At 46.8% G+C, this 18501-nt stretch overlaps 1 protein-coding gene across 1 annotated transcript in view; it reads right to left on the reverse strand.

Annotated features, from left to right (window-relative positions):
• Positions 1–466: 466 nt before the first annotated feature.
• Positions 467–18501, reverse strand: part of tmem150c (transmembrane protein 150C) — a 47277-nt gene continuing 29242 nt past the window's right edge. The window contains exons 5-9 of the mRNA XM_038792972.1: positions 15225–15260; positions 15061–15128; positions 7672–7799; positions 5545–5722; positions 467–704 (exon numbers count right to left, since the gene is read on the reverse strand). Coding sequence (XP_038648900.1) covers positions 511–704; positions 5545–5722; positions 7672–7799; positions 15061–15128; positions 15225–15260 — 604 coding nt within the window. The 3' untranslated portion in view covers positions 467–510. The remainder of the gene's footprint in view (positions 705–5544; positions 5723–7671; positions 7800–15060; positions 15129–15224; positions 15261–18501) is intronic.

An 18501-nucleotide genomic window follows, 5' to 3' on the forward strand; every position in this document is an offset into this window, starting at 1 on the left:
TGTGCCAGGTGTGACTCCAACCAGCAGAGGGGTTTCTCCGATTCCAGTTTTTCTATTGCTCTTTGATGTCATATGGGGTCAAAAGCTGCCTTGATGTCAAGTGCAGTAACTTTCATCTCTGTTCAGCTCTTTTGTGCATGTTTGAGCCAAGACTAGTTCTCCACAGCCCACAACATGCCTCTGGCCCAGGTTACTGGTCTCCTGTCTCTGCTCCACACTACCACTCAGTTCATGCACTACCTTCCGTTCTCCACCAGCTGAAACTTCTTTTTTCACTCTTTCACAGTATGTTGGCACCATGGCTAGGCCAGCATTTGTTTGCCATCTCCAATTATTTTTGAGAAGGTGTCAGCAAGTCTCTTTCACCTATGTGCTGGGAAAGATTATCAGTAATAAAACATTGCACAAGAGAAGATTTAAAACATTAAATTTAATGTTCAAAGTAAAAGTTATGAATATATCCATTAATATTCAGGACTGTTGAAATGACAAAGACATTATTACATTTCATTACATGTGATCAGAGTGGTATTCAGCAATGATGGTGGAGGTATTTAGATTTTGGTCATCACCACAATGGATCGTAAATTCAGAATGTCGAAATTCAATGGCAAATGTCCCTATGAACAATAGGAAGATCATGATCAACGCCCATTGGGTTCTTGCTCCATGTAAAAGTTTATTATGAGCAGCCAGAAAAAGATCTATTTACAATTTAGTTAAGGAATTCAACAAATAATTTTCAAGCATTACCTTTAGCGTAAATTTAAATTAAAAACTGACACACCAATAGTGTTAATTTGTGAACGTGTAACATCACAAAATATAAGAGGACAGTAAGAAGTCTTACAACACCAGGTTAAGTCCAACATGTTTGTTTCAAACACTAGCTTTCGGAGCACTGCTCCTTCCTCAGGTGAATGAAGAGGTATTTTCCAGAAACATATATGTAGACAAATTCAAAGATGCAAGACAATGCTTAGAATGCGAGCATTTGCAGGTAATTGAATCTTTACAGATCCAGAGATAGGGGTAACCCCAGGTTAAAGAGGTGTGAATTGTCTCAAGCCAGGACAGTTGGTAGGATTTTGCAAGCCCAGGCCAGATGGTGGGGGATGAATGTAATGCGACATGAATCCCAGGTCCCGGTTGAGGCCGTACTCATGTGTGCGGAACTTGGCAATTCTGCGTTGTCGCGCGTCCTGAAGGCCGCCTTGGAAAACGCTTACCCGGAGATCAGAGGCTGAATGCCCTTGATTGCTGAAGTGTTCCCCAACTGGAAGGGAACATTCCTGCCTGGTGATTGTCGCGCGATATCCGTTCATTCATTGTCGCAGCGTCTGCATGGTCTCGCCAATGTACCACGCTTCGGGACATCCTCTCCTGCAGCATATGAGGTAGACAACGTTGGCCGAGTCGCACAAGTATGTACCGCGTACCTGGTGGGGTAGTGTTCTAACATGTAATGGTGGTATCCATGTCGATGATCTGGCATGTCTTGCAGAGATTGCCATGGCAGGTTTGTGGTGTTGTGGTCGCTGTTCTGAAAGCTGGTAGGTTACTGCAAACAATGGTTTGTTTGAGGTTGCGCAGTTGTTTGAGGACAAGTAGTGGGGGTTTGGGGATGACCTTGGCAAGACATTCACCTTCATCGATGACGTGTTGGAGGCTGTGAAGAAGATGTCGTAGTTTCTCCGCTCCGGGAAAGTACTGGACGACAAAGGGTACTCTGTCGGTTGTGTCCTGTGTTTCTCTTCTGAGGAGGTCGGTGCGGTTCTTTGCTGTGGCGCATTGGAACTGTCGATCGATGAGTCGAACGCCATATCCCGTTCGTACGAGGGCATCTTTCAGCGCCTGTAGATGTCTGTTGTGCTCCTCCTCGTCTGAGCAGATCCTGTGTATCCAGAGGGCTTGTCCATAGGGGATGGCTTCTTTAATGTGTTTAGGGTGGAAGCTGGAGAAGTGGAGCATTGTGAGGTTATCTGTGGGCTTGCGGTAAAGCAAAGTGCTGAGGTGACCGTCCTTGATGGAGACAAGTGTGTCCAAGAATGCAACTGATTTTGGAGAGTAGTCCATGGTGAGTCTGATGGTGGGGTGGAACTTATTGATGTTATCGTGTAGTCGTTTCAGTGATTCTTCGCCGTGGGACAAAGGAAAAAAATGTCATCGATGTATCTGGTGTATAACGTCGGTTGAAGGTCCTGTGCGGTGAGGAGGTCTTGTTCAAACTTGTGCATGAAGATGTTGGTGTATTGAGGTGCAAATTTGGTCCCCATGGCTGTTCCGTGCGTCTGGATGAAGAACTTGTTAACCTGGGGTTACCTCTATCTCTGGATCTGTAAAGATTCAATACCTGCAAATGCTCGCATTCTAAGCATTGTCTGGCATCTTTGAATTTGTCTCTATATATGTTTCTGGAACATACCTCAACATTCACCTGAGGAAGGAGCAGTGCTCCGAAAGCTAGTGTTTGAAACAAACATGTTGGACTTTAACCTGGTGTTGTAAGATTTCTTACTGTGCTCACCCCAGTCCAACGCCAGCATCTCCACATCAAAATATAAGAGGATTTCAAACTTATCATGGCGTTCGTATCGGGGGGTAAAAATGCTAGGATCCCAAAGAAGGTCCTACAAAAAACAAAATCCAGGGGGGGGGCTAGCCCTCCCAAATCTACAATTCTACCACTGGGCGGCAACAGCCGAGCGAGTAAGGGGATGGATGCAGGAGCCAGAAGCCGAGTGGGTGCGTGCGGAGGAGGCCTCCTGCATGGGGACCTCCCTCCGGGCCCTTGCCACGGCAGCACTCCCATCCCCACCCAAAAAACACTCCAGCAGCCCAGTGGTGACAGCCACCCTCCAATCCTGGAACCAACTGCGGCAGCAATTTGGCCTGACCAAAATGTCGGACAAGGCTCCCATCTGCAACAACCATAGGTTCACACCAGCACTGACTGACGCCACCTTCAAAAGGTGGAGGCAGGACGGGGGGGACACTGACAGTCAGGGACCTATACAAGGACGACAGGATCGCAACACTGGACGAACTGACAGAGAAATTTCAGCTAGCTGGGGGGAACGAGCTACGGTACCTGCAGCTCAAAAACTTCCTACGAAAGGAGACAAGGACGTACCCACAACCGCCACGACAGACACTACTGGAAGACCTACTGGACGCAAGTATCCTAGAGAAAGGGAACTGTAGCGACATGTATGACCGACTGGTAGAAAGGGACGACACCGTACTGGACGCAACAAGAAGGAAATGGGAGGACGACCTGGGGATGGAGATAGGGTGGGGACTCTGGAGCGAAGCACTGCATAGGGTCAACTCCACCTCCACGTGCGCAAGGCTCAGCCTGACGCAACTAAAAGTGGTACATAGAGCCCACTTAATGAGAAACCGTATGAGTAGGTTCTTCACAGAGGTGGAGGAAAGATGTGAACGGTGCCAAAGAGGCCCGGCCAACCACGCCCACATGTTCTGGTCTTGTGGATTACTGGACAGCCTTCTTCGAGGCTATGTCCAAAGTGGTGGGGGTGAGGGTGGAGCCATGCCCGATAGTGGCGGTCTTCGGGGTTTCAGACCAGCCAGATCTATTCCTGGGGAGGAGGGCGGACGCCCTTGCCTTTGCCTCCCTGATCGCCCGCCGTAGAATCCTGTTTGGCTGGCGGTCAGCAGCACCGCCCAGAGCTGCAGACTGGCTGTCCGACCTCTCGGAATCTCTCCAAATGGAGAAAATCAAATTCGCCATCCGAGGGTCAGACGACGGCTTCCATAGAACGTGGGAGCCATTCATGCAATTGTTCCGGGACCTGTTTGTGGCCAACGTACAAGAGGAAGAATAGTCGGGTGGCCAAGAATCAGGGGAAAATGGACGGGAATCGGGGGAAGGTAGCCGGGGGGGGGGGTTACGGGTTTGTTATGGGGGTTTGATGGCAAGCTAAGGCCCAAAACCAAACTATAAATAAATGCCTATAAACATGTGCCTCGGCCATATTGGGGAATGTAAAATATGTATGCCGGCTAAAGGGGGCGGCCACAATTGTTGTTATAAAGGTGCTTACCTGTAAATATACATGTTAAATTCTTGTGTTTTCTTTTTTTCGCTCTAATAATTTGTAATTTGTCATATATAAAATATGAAAACTCCATAAAAAACATTTATAAAAAAAAAAATATAAGAGGATTTGAGTACAGGAGCAAGGATGTCTTACTGCAGCTGCACAGGGCCTTGGTAAGAGCACACCTGAAGCATTGTGTGTGTTTTGGTGTCCTTACCTAAGCAAGGATATATTTGCAATAGAAGTGTTATATTACTTGGAGTAATATATGTTACTCATTCATTTATGCTGAATTGAACTTAACTTTGATGCTGATGAATACTCTAAGTCGTCCAGTGATAACAAATAATTTACTGAGTATCTAATCAATTTACTTGCGTGTTTGATTCTTCAATACTTTTTACTAGTATTCAAATTAAACAAGATAGAATTAGATTAACTATGAATAGTATACTTTACACTCTGAGCTTACTATACTTCTGTTCTCTAGCCACAACACACCCGAAGAGAGCGGGAAATTTACATATACAGAGATCAATCATTACAAGAAGGAGTGCAGGGAAGGTTCACCAGACTGATTCCGGGGGTGACAGGATTGCCGTAGGAGGGAAGATTGGGTCGACTGGGCCTGTATTCAATGGCATTTAGTAGAATGAGAGGTGACCTATAAAATTCTGACAGACTGGACACACTGGATGCAAAGATGTTGTTTCCTTGGCTAGAAAGTCTAGAACAATGGGTCACTGTCTCAGGATATGTGGTAGGCCATTTCGGACTGAGGAGAAGAAATGTCTTCACTCGGTGAACATGTGGAACTCTTTACCACAGAAGGCTGTGGAGGCAAAGTCACTGAACATATTTAAGAATGAAATAGAAATAGATTTCTAGACAGTAAAGACGTCAAGGGATATGGGGAGAGTGCAGAAGCATGGCGTTGAGATAGAGGATCAGCCATGATAATATTGAATGGTGCAGCATGATTGAGGGACTGAATTTCTATGTTTCTAAAATGGTGGACTATCATCCCTAATAATCAGGTTCAAATCTAACCACATACAATTTTTAAAATGTGCATTAATTTACAAATTGCATACAGACAAGGTTGGCAATGTCCTGTATAGAAGTACAAATTACATCTGAATTTGAAAGAGTGTGAAAGAAAAATTGAAAGATCTTTACATTTAAAACAAATGCCGATCAGTCAGCATGTGCAAAAATACTGAAGCCAACTGTGACACTCATATTCCTCTCTTGGGCATCGCTGACTGACGCAGGACCAAAACTTGGATCTCCCTGCTCTGTATGATTATAGATGGCCACAACATTTATCTATTGAGCGATCTCTCTGGCATCTAATCAAACTCACTCAGAAAAAGATTCAGAGTAACAGGCTGCCAGGGGACCTCCAACAATAGATAGTTTGATTGTTCTGATTCAATATTCCAATGTTTACTCAATATTCACACGGATCAAAAGATACACAAGATGATGCTTATAGAGATTGCTACTGCAAGCAAACAACGGAATATTCCAACTTTACGTCCTTCTTGGTTTATATTTGTCTGGAAAGTCAGAACAACCTGGATCCAGCAGACCAGAGTTCCAAAACCAAAGAATAAAACTGTGCCAGTATTATGCACACGTAGATCATTAGACAGCTGGGAACATCAAAAATCAGGTTATTATTAGGTACAAAACACATTTCAATTGCTGCAAGTACAATGTCATCAGTTCAGGGACTCATAAAGTCTATGGTAAGATTAAAGATATTGTTTAATGATAATGGTCATGTAAACCTCCCCACTTGCGAGTGAAAAGCATTGATACTTTTTCTCCATTCAATATTCTCATGTTAAATGCACAATTTATTGCAGAAGTTTAACCTTAAAAGTTCTAAGCCCACAGCTTCTTCCTCTGCACAACTGTTCCTAAAAATAGTGTTTCCTGATCAACATCAGTCAGAGTTTGGTAACACTGTTCTTAACCTTTGCAAGCAAACCTACTTGCGGCCACTGTAGAAATCTTCAAAACATTTGTAGTCAGGATGAAGTCAATATTTAATTAGTGTGATGAATGTAGGAAATTGTTACATATCATAGTTTATATATTGTTGTAGTAATGTTATTAAAAACCCTGGGTTCAAATACATTCAGGGAATATGTCTGCTAAAGCTGTGATTCAGGGATCATAAAAATAAGTAATCATTGATTTTAACCATTTCCTTGTTTACAGAAAGAATGCTAATGAAACATTGTTTTGATTTTGGAAGATCCCTGTGGGGTAAATAATTTATGAGGGATTATGTTTAGTCCTAGCTAAGCAGGTAATGGGACATCTTAGTGGGAGTAGACTGGAGAGTGCCTTCTGCTTGGGATATAGATGATATAATTAATGGAAGAAGCCAGGTCTGTTTGTAGTTTTGCAGTTTGCCACAGGATTTTAGTCTGACAATACAGAAGGATTTTCAATTTTTCCTGAAAGGGTCTCTCCCCAAATATCTGCACAGAGATACAAGTAACCGTGATTGATAACTTTATTATAAGTTGTACTTAACTGTATTGGGTTATTTAACTGGAATATATCGTGGCAGCTTAGATAGGGTGCTAAGGTTTTTCCCCCTTTTATTTGAGAACTATTCGAACTGTTAATTGTAAAGCTATTTATTTACTGTTCTTATGGTCAATTCTGTTTAATTTATTGTTTTACCATAAAAGATACCTATTGGTCAGTGTTATCACTCCTGTGGTTTAGTACTCTTCCCTCAGTCTTACAAATTACAAATGGTTGAGATTCTCGTATGGGAGTTCGACCAATAGATGTCCTAATTAGGGAGACAAAGCAAAAAAAAAAAACAAGGAACCATTTAAGATTCCTTTGAAGAGACTCATTTGGGGTTCGCTTATTTTTAGATAGAGTAGCTATAATGGGAGGAATGGTGGACTTCATCTCATATGTGAGTCAAAGAAATAGAAATGAAAAACAAAACTGTCTTTTTGAAATGCCGAGAAAAAGAACTTGGATTTCATGGGACTACTGAAAATTGCTGTTTTTTACTGATCAGTTTGATAATCTAAAGACAGCAGGATGCAATTTCTATTGGACCTCCTCTGATCAGTCAAAGTAATGTTGGAGGAAGGTCAGCAGAAATCCCAGAGGAATAGCTTTCCCACTACTGCTCCAGGATTTCTACCAATCTCCCACCAAAGGTACAACAGAACACTGAACACTGAAGGAGTGAAATTTCAAGCATGACACTTTGCCTTTTGAAGGGCATTATTCCTCCTTTTTTGATTTTAACCACTCCCTTCACCCAACATGTCAGGGACCACAATATGGGCAACACTTGCATCTGCCCACTAGATGACATAAAAGCATGGTCTCACATAGTCTACCTCAGTTGCAGGGCATGATCACACTACATTTCTTTGTAAATTTCTAGAACTTACCGACGACTTGGGGTAATCGTGTGCCTTACACACGCACATACACACACAAGATGATGGTATCAAAAGCTGGTATGTACATGCAATAGTATGTATTTACTGCAACAGGCAGTGGTATTCAGTGAAAGACAGTGTATTAATGATCATAAAATTTGACATAATACCTGAAAATTGGCCACTAGGGTCATTCCAATAGATGTTGCGCTTTGTGCTAGCAGCCCTAGAATATTCAGCCATGGTTTACTCACTTTCGATTTCAGCTGCGAATAACGGAGCATAGCAATAAAAAACACTGTTGGTGGAAGGAAAGAGCAACAAACAGAAATGTGATAAAGTGACAATAACGAACATCTACTCATTTCCGTGTTACCTGTTAGCAAAGAGACAGTGGCCGCAATGTACCGGCCTCGTCGCACCTGACTCGGGATACGATGAGGCTTTAGATCTCGTGAGACTTAACAAACTCATTATGCCTTGTGAGATCTAACGAGATCGAGCGAAACGTCACAATCCCGCCCACAATGGAGTTACCCAAGGCGCGGGATCTAATGTCTGCGCCTCTGAGACCCCGAGGGAGTGCTGTTTAGCACTGGTCGCCACCAACATGGACCAGGTGTACCAGCACCTAGGGGGTCTTCCTGGGTGGTCGGACTTTGGGCAGGGTAGCACCCTGGCACTGCTAATGTCACTCAGACACTGTGGCACTGTCAGCCTGGCACCCTGGCAGTGCCACCCTGGCACTGCCAGGGTTCCCAGGTGGTACTGTCAGGGGCACTGCCAGGCAGGTAGTGCCAAGGTGCCCTGGTCACATCTTGCCCACACCGAAGATCTGATCCAGAGGTGCCTGCCCTTATGTGGGGTGCAGGGAGGGGGGGGGGGGGGGGGGGGGGCTCAACGACCCCTTCATTGGTAAGTTGGGGCACTGGAGAGGGGCCATGGTGGGGAGTTCAGGGATCAGGGTGAAATAGCGTCTCAATTTCTTCATGCACTGGAAAGAGGAGCTCGTTAGTGCTGGAAATGGGATGAAGTGCAGCTTTAGTGGGGTTTTCCTCGCTGAGGCCCAGAAAGGGAGCAGGGTCCCATTTAAAAGCGGGGTCGTTCTTGGCGCTGCCATTGCTGGGAAACACTCGGCTAGACATGTCCGACACGGGACTCTTTCATTTATGTTAAATTGCTCCCAGTAAGATATCCTGAACTCATGAAACTTTTTGAATAAAACGTCGTTGAAGAATTATGTATAAAAATTAGGAAACTGTTCATTAATATATACAATGTGATAGACCAGTCCACTAATTGTCACACAAAATTAATTCTTTATACAGAGCTGCAGTTATCAACTAATAGTTACAGTATAGAAATGAGCAGTTTCGAAGCAATGACTATAACTCCTGGGCTATTTAAAACAAAGTGACCTGCCATCCATCACCGGAAGCAGCGGTAATGATAGATTTTAAGGTTGGGACTTTCTAATTTTGCTGATAAACAAAAAGAAAATGCATAAGCTGGAAATTGGAGCTCGAAACAAAAATGCTAGAAACACAGCAAATCAGAGGGGCAATATTTTGGTTTGAGATTGGATACACATCTCAATTTTACTCTCTGCCTTCTACAAAAACTGCCAAGCTTACTCAATGCTTCCAACATTTTCTGTTTCTTCCAATTGTGCGCCTTCCAGCCAAAATCTTAGCCCTATTCACTTTCATTCTCAGGAAACCACAAGTTGGCTACCACAGGTGCAGAACGCTCTTGCTCAAAGTTTTTCCTTTGCCATCAGCTATTTGGTCACATGCATATCCAATGCTTTTTGTCCACAGGATTCCATATTTTAAAAATGTAGAAAATTCATAACACAGGAAGAGAAAATAAACCGGGTGGGAGGGGTCTTTAATTATGCTGCCCGCTTTCCCAAGGCAGCGTGAGGTGTAGACAGGTGTAGGTGTAGTTAATGGATGTTTTCTTTTGGATTGAGAAAGGTGTATAGTTCAGTTCTCTGGGACCAAAAAGAGAAAATGCTGGACAATCTGAGCAGGTCTGGCAGCATCTGTAGGGAGGGAAAAGAGCTAACGTTTTGAGTCCAGATGACCCTTTAAAAAATATATATTTTTATTCTCCTCCTTTTTCACAATTTTTCTCCCAAATTTATACCCAACAACAATCAATAACCAACAACAAATATCTCAAACCCATAACAGTAACAACAATCCCACCCTCCCACCATGCCCAGACATCAGCCCGCATGTTAACATAAACAAATGACCCGCACCTGCGGGAGATGTTCACAGACTCGCTAGCTAGGGGCACACTGCCACCCACGTTAGCACAGGCCTCAATCTCACTGATACCTAAGAAAGACAAAGACCCAACGGAATGTGGGTCATACAGACCCATATCTCTGCTGAACGCAGACGCCAAAATACCGGCCAAAATCCTAGCCAAAAGGCTAGAAGACTGTGTACCTGAGGTGGTCACAGAGGACCAGACGGGCTTCGTCAAAGGTAGACAGCTCACCTCGAACATCAGGCGCCTGTTGAACGTGATAATGACCCCCTCCGGGGAGAGAACACAAGAGGTGATCGTCTCCCTGGACGCAGAAAAGGCCTTCGACAGAGTCGAATGGAAATACCTCATAGAGGTACTGGAGCGGTTCGGGCTTGGAACAGGGTTCACCGCTTGGGTAAAGCTCCTATACAACGCCCCCATGGCGAGTGTACGGACCAACAATACCAACTCCCAATACGTCCAGCTGCACAGGGGCACCAGACAAGGATGCCCACTGTCCCCGCTGCTGTTCGCACTAGCAATCGAACCGCTAGCAATCGCGCTCAGGGCAGCAAAAAATTGGAGGGGGATCCGAAGGGGAAGCAGAGGGCACAGAGTCTCACTCTATGCAGATGATCTGCTCTTCTACATCTCGGACCCACAAAGCAGCATGGACGGAATCATCGCGCTCCTGAAAGAGTTTGGAGCCTTCTCGGGCTACAAACTCAACACGAGCAAAAGCGTGATCTTCCCAGTACACCAGCAAGAGGGGGGGTGGGGGCAGCACTAGAGGGGCTGCCGTTCAAACAAGCCCGAAATAAATTCCGCTACCTGGGGATCCAAATAGCCCATGACTGGAAAGGGATCCACAAATGGAACCTCACCAGCCTGGCGGAGGAAGTAAAAAAGGACCTGCAAAGATGGAACACACTCCCACTCTCCCTCGCGGGGAGAGTCCAGACGTTCAAAATGAACGTATTGCCCAGGTTCCTCTTCCTGTTTAGATCCATTCCGATCTACATCCCCAAGGCCTTCTTCAAAGCGCTGGACAAACTTATCATGGCGTTCGTATGGGGGGGGTAAAAATGTTAGGATCCCAAAGAAGGTCCTACAAAAAACAAAATCCAGGGGGGGGCTAGCCCTCCCGAATCTACAATTCTACCACTGGGCGGCAACAGCCGAGCGAGTAAGGGGATGGATCCAGGAGCCAGACGCCGAGTGGGTGCGTGCGGAGGAGGTCTCCTGCATGGGGACCTCCCTCCGGGCCCTCGCCACGGCAGCACTCCCATCCCCACCCAAAAAACACTCCAGCAGCCCAGTGGTGACAGCCACCCTCCAATCCTGGAACCAACTGCGGCAGCAATTTGGCCTGAACAAAATGTCGGACAAGGCTCCCATCTGCAACAACCATAGGTTCAAACCAGCACTGACTGACGCCACCTTCAAAAGGTGGAGGCAGGACGGGGGGACACTGACAGTCAGGGACCTATACGTGGACGACAGGATCGCAACACTGGACGAACTGACAGAGAAATTTCGGCTAGCTGGGGGGAACGAGCTACGGTACCTACAGCTCAAAAACTTCCTACGAAAGGAGACAAGGACGTACCCACAACCGCCACGACAGACACTACTGGAAGACCAACTGGACGCAAGTATCCTAGAGAAAGGGAACTGTAGCGACATGTATGACCGACTGGTAGAAAGGGACGACACCGTACTGGACGCAACAAGAAGGAAATGGGAGGACGACCTGGGGATGGAGATAGGGTGGGGACTCTGGAGCGAAGCACTGCATAGGGTCAGCTCCACCTCCACGTGCGCAAGGCTCAGCCTGACGCAACTAAAAGTGGTACATAGAGCCCACTTAACGAGAAACCGTATGAGTAGGTTCTTCCCGGAGGTGGAGGACAGATGTGAACGGTGCCAAAGAGGCCCGGCCAACCACGCCCACATGTTCTGGTCTTGCCCCAGACTTGTGGAGTACGGGACAGCCTTCTTCGAGGCTATGTCCAAAGTGGTGGGGGTGAGGGTGGAGCCATGCCCTGTTTGTGGCCAACGTACAAGAGGAAGAATAGTCGGGTGGCCAAGAATCAGGGGAAAATGGACGGGAATCGGGGGAAGGTAGCCAGGGGGGGGGGTGGCTACGGGTTCGTTACGGGGGTTTGATGGCTAGCTAAGGTCCAAAACCAAACTAAATAAATGCCAATAAACATGTGCCTCGGCCATATTGGGGAATGTAAAATATGTATGCCGGCTAAAGGGGGGAGGCCACAGTTATTATTACGAAGATGCTTACCTGTAAATATATATGTTAATTTTTGCGTGTTCCTTTTTTTTCCTCTCTCTCTAACAATTTGTAATTTGTTCAATATAAAACATGAAAACTGAATAAAAAACATTTATAAAAAAAAACATAAACAAATGACAAAGAAAAAAAAGGAATCATGGATTACCCATAGCCATCTTTAACATACATAGCCCCCCTCCCCCCTCCCCCACCCCACCCACCCACCCCCCCCCCCAACTAATGTTCGATGTTACCCAGTTCTTGAAAGTGCATAATAAATAGTGCCCATGACTTGTAGAACCCCTCCAAGCTTCCCCTCAGTTCGAACTTAACCTGCTCAAGGGTCAAGTATTCCAACAGGTCCCCTCGCCATGCCAGGGCGCAGGGTGGAGAGGCCGCTCTCCATCCCAGCAGGATCCGCCTTCGGGCGATCAACGAGGTGAAGGCTATGATATCTGCCTCCTCACCCGTTTCCAATCCTGGCTGGTCCGACACCCCGAATATGGCCTCCCGGGGACCCGTGGTCCAGCTTCACATGCACCACCTTGGAAATTACCCTAAACATCTCCTTCCAGTACTCCCCAAGCTTTGGACAGGACCAAAACATATGAATATGATTAGCGGGCCATCCCCCACAACGCTCACACACATCTTCTACCCCTTCAAAGAATCGGCTCATCCTCGCCCTCGTGAGGTGCGCCCTGTACACCACCTTCAGCTGTATCAGCTCCAACCTCGCACACGAGGTGGAGGCATTCACTCTCCGGAGCACCTCACACCAGACCCCCTCCTCTATAACCTCTCCCAACTCTTCCTCCCACTTCGTATTAATCCCCTCCAGTGGTGCCTTATCCTTTTCCAACATAGCTCCGTATACCACTGACACTGTCCCCTTCTCCAGTCCACTTGCCGCCAGCACCTCCTCCAACAACATGGAGGCCGGTTCCTCCGGGAAGCTCTGTATCTCCTTCCTGGCAAAGTCCCGAACCTGCATATACCTAAACACTTCTCCCTGCTCCAGCCCAAACTTCGCTTCCAGCTCCCTCAATCCTGTAAATCGACCCCGAAGAAACAAATCTTTTAGAGTCTTAATCCCCTTCTCTTCCCATTTCTGAAAGCTTCCGTCCCACCTTCCTGGCTCAAATAGGTGGTTCTCCTGGATCGGCATTTCCCTCGACCCTGCCCCCAACCCGAAGTGTTGGCGAAACTGCCTCCAGATTTTCAATGAAGCTATTACTACCGGACTCCCTGAGTATTTCCCCGGAGCTATCGGGAGCGGGGCCGTTGCTAGTGCCTTCAGCCCCGACCCCCTGCACGAACCCTCCTCCATTCTGACCCACTGGAAATCAACCCCCCTGACCCAGCTCCGCACCTTCTCCACATTCGCCGCCCAGTAGTAGTACATCAGGTTCGGGAGACCCAAACCCCCTGCCTGCCTTCCCCTCTGTAGCAGCACCTTCCTCACTCTGGCCACCTTCCCTCCCCATATAAACAAGGTAATCCTTCCCTCAATCTCCCTGAAAAAAGACTTTGGCAGGAAAATCGGTAGGCATTGAAAAATAAACAGAAATCGCGGCAACACATTCATTTTAACCGCCTGCACCCGACCCGCCAGTGACAGAGGGAGACCATCCCACCTCGCCAGGTCGGCTTTCACTCTCCCACCAAACTATTGATGTTGTATCTGCGAAGCCTTCCCCACTCCCGGGCAACCTGCACCCCCAAATACCTAAAGTGAGTCGCTGCCCTACGGAATGGCAGCCCCCCCACCCCTGCCCCCACCCCCGGCTGAGACACCACAAAATACTCACTCTTGTCCAAGTTCAGCTTGTACCCCGAGAAAGACCCAAATACCTGCATCAACTCCAATATTCCTCCTATCGATGCACTCGGCTCCGACACATACAGCAGCAAGTTGTCAGCATTCAAGGACACCCTGTGCTCTATCCCCCCCTCACTTTTCCTTTCCATGCTCCCGAACTTTTTAATGCGATGGCCACCTACCTTGCAACATTCTGGGTGGTATGGACATGCAATCCAAGGCTCTTCTTTCCCAGTCTACAGCTCTCTGAATCCTACCATTTATTTTTATTCCCTTGTCTGGTTTGCCCTCCCCAGATCAATTGTCTCATACTTCTCGAGATTAAATGCCATTGCCACTGTTTCACGTACCTGACCATCTATTGATATTGTCCTGCTTTCATCAGTTTCCTTTCTCAATATCAACCACACAATCATTTAAAAAACATATAAATTTAGAGTATCCAATTCATTTTTCCCAATTAAGGGGCAATTTAGCGTTGCCAATCCAACTACCCTGCACGTCTTTGGAGGCGAAACACACTGTCATGTGAGTGTAGCTTTAAGAAAAGTGAGTTGATCAAATAGCTGCGGTGATGTCATTGTGTGGGTGGAGCTGAGCTGAGTTTCTGGCTTTTACTTTCATTTTGAACTGGAAACTTTTGTAACTGATCGAACCCAGGTCCTCGGTGCCATAGGCCGCAGTGCTGCCCTCTGACACTACACTTACCATTTTTATGGCAGCTAGTGCTGTAAAAAAGGAGGCATGTCCTCTTTCGCTCCGCTTCTTTTAAACTTCAACGCTGGAGCCCAGGGACTCTTGACAGACGTTTAAGAATTATAGCGCAGTTAAGTCAGTACAGAATGGCAATACCCCACTCCGAGGAAGTTATGGCACATTAAGCACAGAAAATGCACTAAATAACTCACTGCCGACATTTAAGAAGCTTCAGTCTATTTACTAACTTTTGCCTCTAAAATTACTTAAAAGGTTATGGTGCTGCCCATTTATAAATACAGCTTTAGAAATGAGTGAGATAGTTAGCACAGAATAAACTTTAGACATCGTTAGAACACTTTACAATAAATTTAACCAAAGCCAGCTTTCTGTCACTCTTCTTTACTTCTAAAGAAAAATGGTAAGGAAACTGATAGATGCGCACTCTATTTACATGTGAAACATCTCATATGGATTCCTTCCTACCTAGAGAGGCTGCTAAATTCACAACTTGGCCGAAAACACAGCTTGCTGGTGGCTTGTCAGCTGCAACACTTCAAAAGAAAAATGTTACTTAATTTACATCCCAGCAGCTAATAGTATATATAAACGAAACAGGTGTGCATGGGATAGAGGAAGATTTACTGTACCTTATAAAAGGAGGGAGGAGCTTACAGGTTGTTTTCCTAGATTCAGCACAAAACAAGTCAGAAAAAAGATTTTAAAATAATTATGCACATTTTGTTGTGTTTTTTCATTAAAAATTTACATTTCACACTATTGGTGTCACAATAGCTTAATTAAAGGCCATCAATATTAGATAGTCAGCAAGAAATCAAATGGGGAACTCAGAAGGAACTTCCTTACCCAAAGAAGTATCAAACCTTAGAAATGTTACAGGACAGAAAGAGACCATTCAGCCCATTGTGTCTGCACTAGCCAGCCAAAAAAGATAAAATAAAAAGACTAGCTGCCTATTCTAATCCCACCTTCCTGCACCCCACCAGTAGTCTTGCAGGTTACTGCACTTCAGGTGCAGATCCAGGTACCTTTAAATGAGTGGAGGTTTCTGCCTCCACCACCAAACCAGGCAGCCAATTCCAGACACCCAACACATGAAGATGATTTTCCTTTTTTAAAAACGTGTTTCTATTGATTTTCAGTTTTATGGTACATAATTCCGTCATCACGGACAAAATCAAAGTTTGCATATTTACATAGTTACTTCCACATTATATGGATGTGAGGTTGGAGACAGGCAATACCCAACGTCCCATATGGAGGTTGGACACCACCCTACTGGCCGACAAGGCCTTCAGCGAGAGGGTATCACAGGCCACAGCGGAGTACACGACAAACAACCAAAACCGGGAGGTCTCACCCTCCATGAAAAAATGAAAAATGAAAATCGCTTATTGTCACGTGTAGGCTTCAATGAAGTTACTGTGAAAAGCCCCTAGTCGCCACATTCCGGCGCCTGTCCGGGGAGGCTGGTACCCATGTTCTGGGAGGCGCTAAAGGCCATGATTAGAGGGGAAATTATTGCCTTTAAAGTGCAAAAGGCTAAAGAGGAGAGAGCGGCTAGGCAGCAGCTGGTCGACTCCATAAACACACCGAGGCCCTGACTGTAGAGCTCTTGGCAGAGAGGAAAAAGCTACAAAGGAACTTTGACCTGCCCTCCCCGAGGAAAGCAGTGCACCAACTCCGCCAGGCACGGGGACCCTATACGAACATGGGAACAAAGCCAGCCGCCTGTTGGTGCATCAACTGAGATGGCAGGCAGCCACCAGAGAGATTGCACAAATTAGGGTTGAGGCCCGCTAGAAACGGGCCCAGACAAGGTTAACAAGACCTTCGAGGACTTTCACCAGGGGACTCGGGGATGAAACGGTTACTCGATGGACTGGACATGCCAATCATGGGGGAGGACAGTAAACGGTGTCTGGGAGCTTCGCTAGAACTGGGAGAGATCATGGAGAGTATTAGCTCCATGCAGGCGGGAAGGTGCCGGGACTAGACGGGTTCCCGGCGGACTTCTATAAATCATTCGCGACTACACTGGCCCCGCACCTGCGGGAGATGTTCACAGACTGCCACCTACGCTAGCACAGGCCTCAATCTCGCTAATACCCAAGAAAGACAAAGACCCGACTGAATGTGGTTCATACAGACCCATCTCGCTACTGAACATAGACGCCAAAATATTGGCCAAGATCCTAGCCAAAAGGCTAGAAGACTGTGTACCAGAGTGGTCGCAAATGATCAAACGGGCTTTGTCAAAGGTAGACAGCTAACATCGAACATCAGGCGCCTGCTGAAAATGATCATGACCCCACCCGGGGACAGACCACCTGAGGTGATCATCTCCCTGGACGCAAGAAAGGCCTTTGACAGATTCGAGTGGAAGTACCTGATAGATGTGCTGGAGCGGTTCGGGATCGGATGCACCTCATGAGTGAAACTCCTGTAAAATGCTCCCATGGAAAGCATGCGACAAACAACGGCAGCTCCCAGTACTTCCAGCTGCACAGGTGCACCAGGCAGGGATGCCCGCTGTCACTGTTGCTGTTCGCCCTAGCGATCGAACCATTAGCGATCGCTCTCAGAACACGAAGGAACTGGAGGAGGATCCAAAGAGGAGGCAGAGAGCATAGAGTCTCACTCTACACGGATGACCTGCTTCTCTACATCTCAGACCCACAAAGCAGCATGAAAGGAATCATCACGCTTCTGATAGAGTTTGGTGCCTTCTCGGGCTACAAACTCAACGTGAGCAAAAGCGAGATCTTCCCGGTGAACCCGCAAGGGGGAGGGACAGCACCAATGGGATTGCCGTTTAAACAGGCCCAGCACAAATTCCGCTACCTGGGGATCCGAATCGCTCATGACTGGACAGGGATCCATAAATGGAACCTGACGAGTCTGACAGAGGAAGTCAAAAAGGACCTGCAGAGGTGGAACGCACTCCCACTCTCCCTGGCAGGGAGAGTACAGATGATCAAAATGAATGTACTGCCCAGATATCTCTTCCTACTAAGATCTATATCCCCAAGGCCTTTTCAATGCACTGGACAAATTAATCATGTCGTTTGTATGGGGGGGGGAAGAATGTTAGGATCACAAAAAAGGTCCTGCAGAAAACAAAATCCAGGGGAGGGCTAGCCCTCCCAAACCTACTGGGCAGCAACAGCGGAGAGAGTGATGGGGTGGATAAAGGAGCCAGAGGCCGAGTGGGTGCGTGTGGAGGAGGCCTCCTGCAGGGGGATCTCTCTTCAGGCCCTCATCACGGCGGCACTCCCATCACCGCCCAAGAAACACTCCAGCAGCCCAGTGGTGATAGCCACCCTCCAGACGTGGAACCAACAACGACAGCAATTCGGACTGACCGAAATGTCCAACAAAGTCCCCATCTGCAATAACCACAGATTCACACCAGCACTTCACCTTCAAAAGGTGGAGACAGGACGGGGAGACATTGACAGTCATGGATCTATACACCACGGCAGGGTCACAACACTTGAAGAACTGATGCAGAGAGTCCAACTAGCTAAAGGCAATAAACTCCGATACCTGCATCTTAAAAACTTCCGACAGAAGGAGACAAGGACATACCTGCGACCACCAAGACAGACACTATTAGAAGAGCTACTGGACACAGACATCCTAGGCAGAGGGAACTGTAGTGACATGTACAAACGACTGCGAGAGAGGGCCGACACCGAACTGGACATGACAAGGAGGAAATGGGAGAAAGACTTGGGGTTCGAGATAGGGTGGGGATTCTGAAACGAAGCACTGCACAGGATCAACTCTCCCTCCACATGTGCGAGGCTCAACCTAACGCAGCTAAAAGTGGTACATAGAGCCCACTTGACCAGAACCCAAGTGAGCAGGTTCTTCCCAGAGCTGGAGGATAGATGTGAATGG

Source organism: Scyliorhinus canicula, chromosome 3 (genome assembly GCF_902713615.1).
Source record: "Scyliorhinus canicula chromosome 3, sScyCan1.1, whole genome shotgun sequence".
Lineage (NCBI taxonomy): Eukaryota > Metazoa > Chordata > Chondrichthyes > Carcharhiniformes > Scyliorhinidae > Scyliorhinus > Scyliorhinus canicula.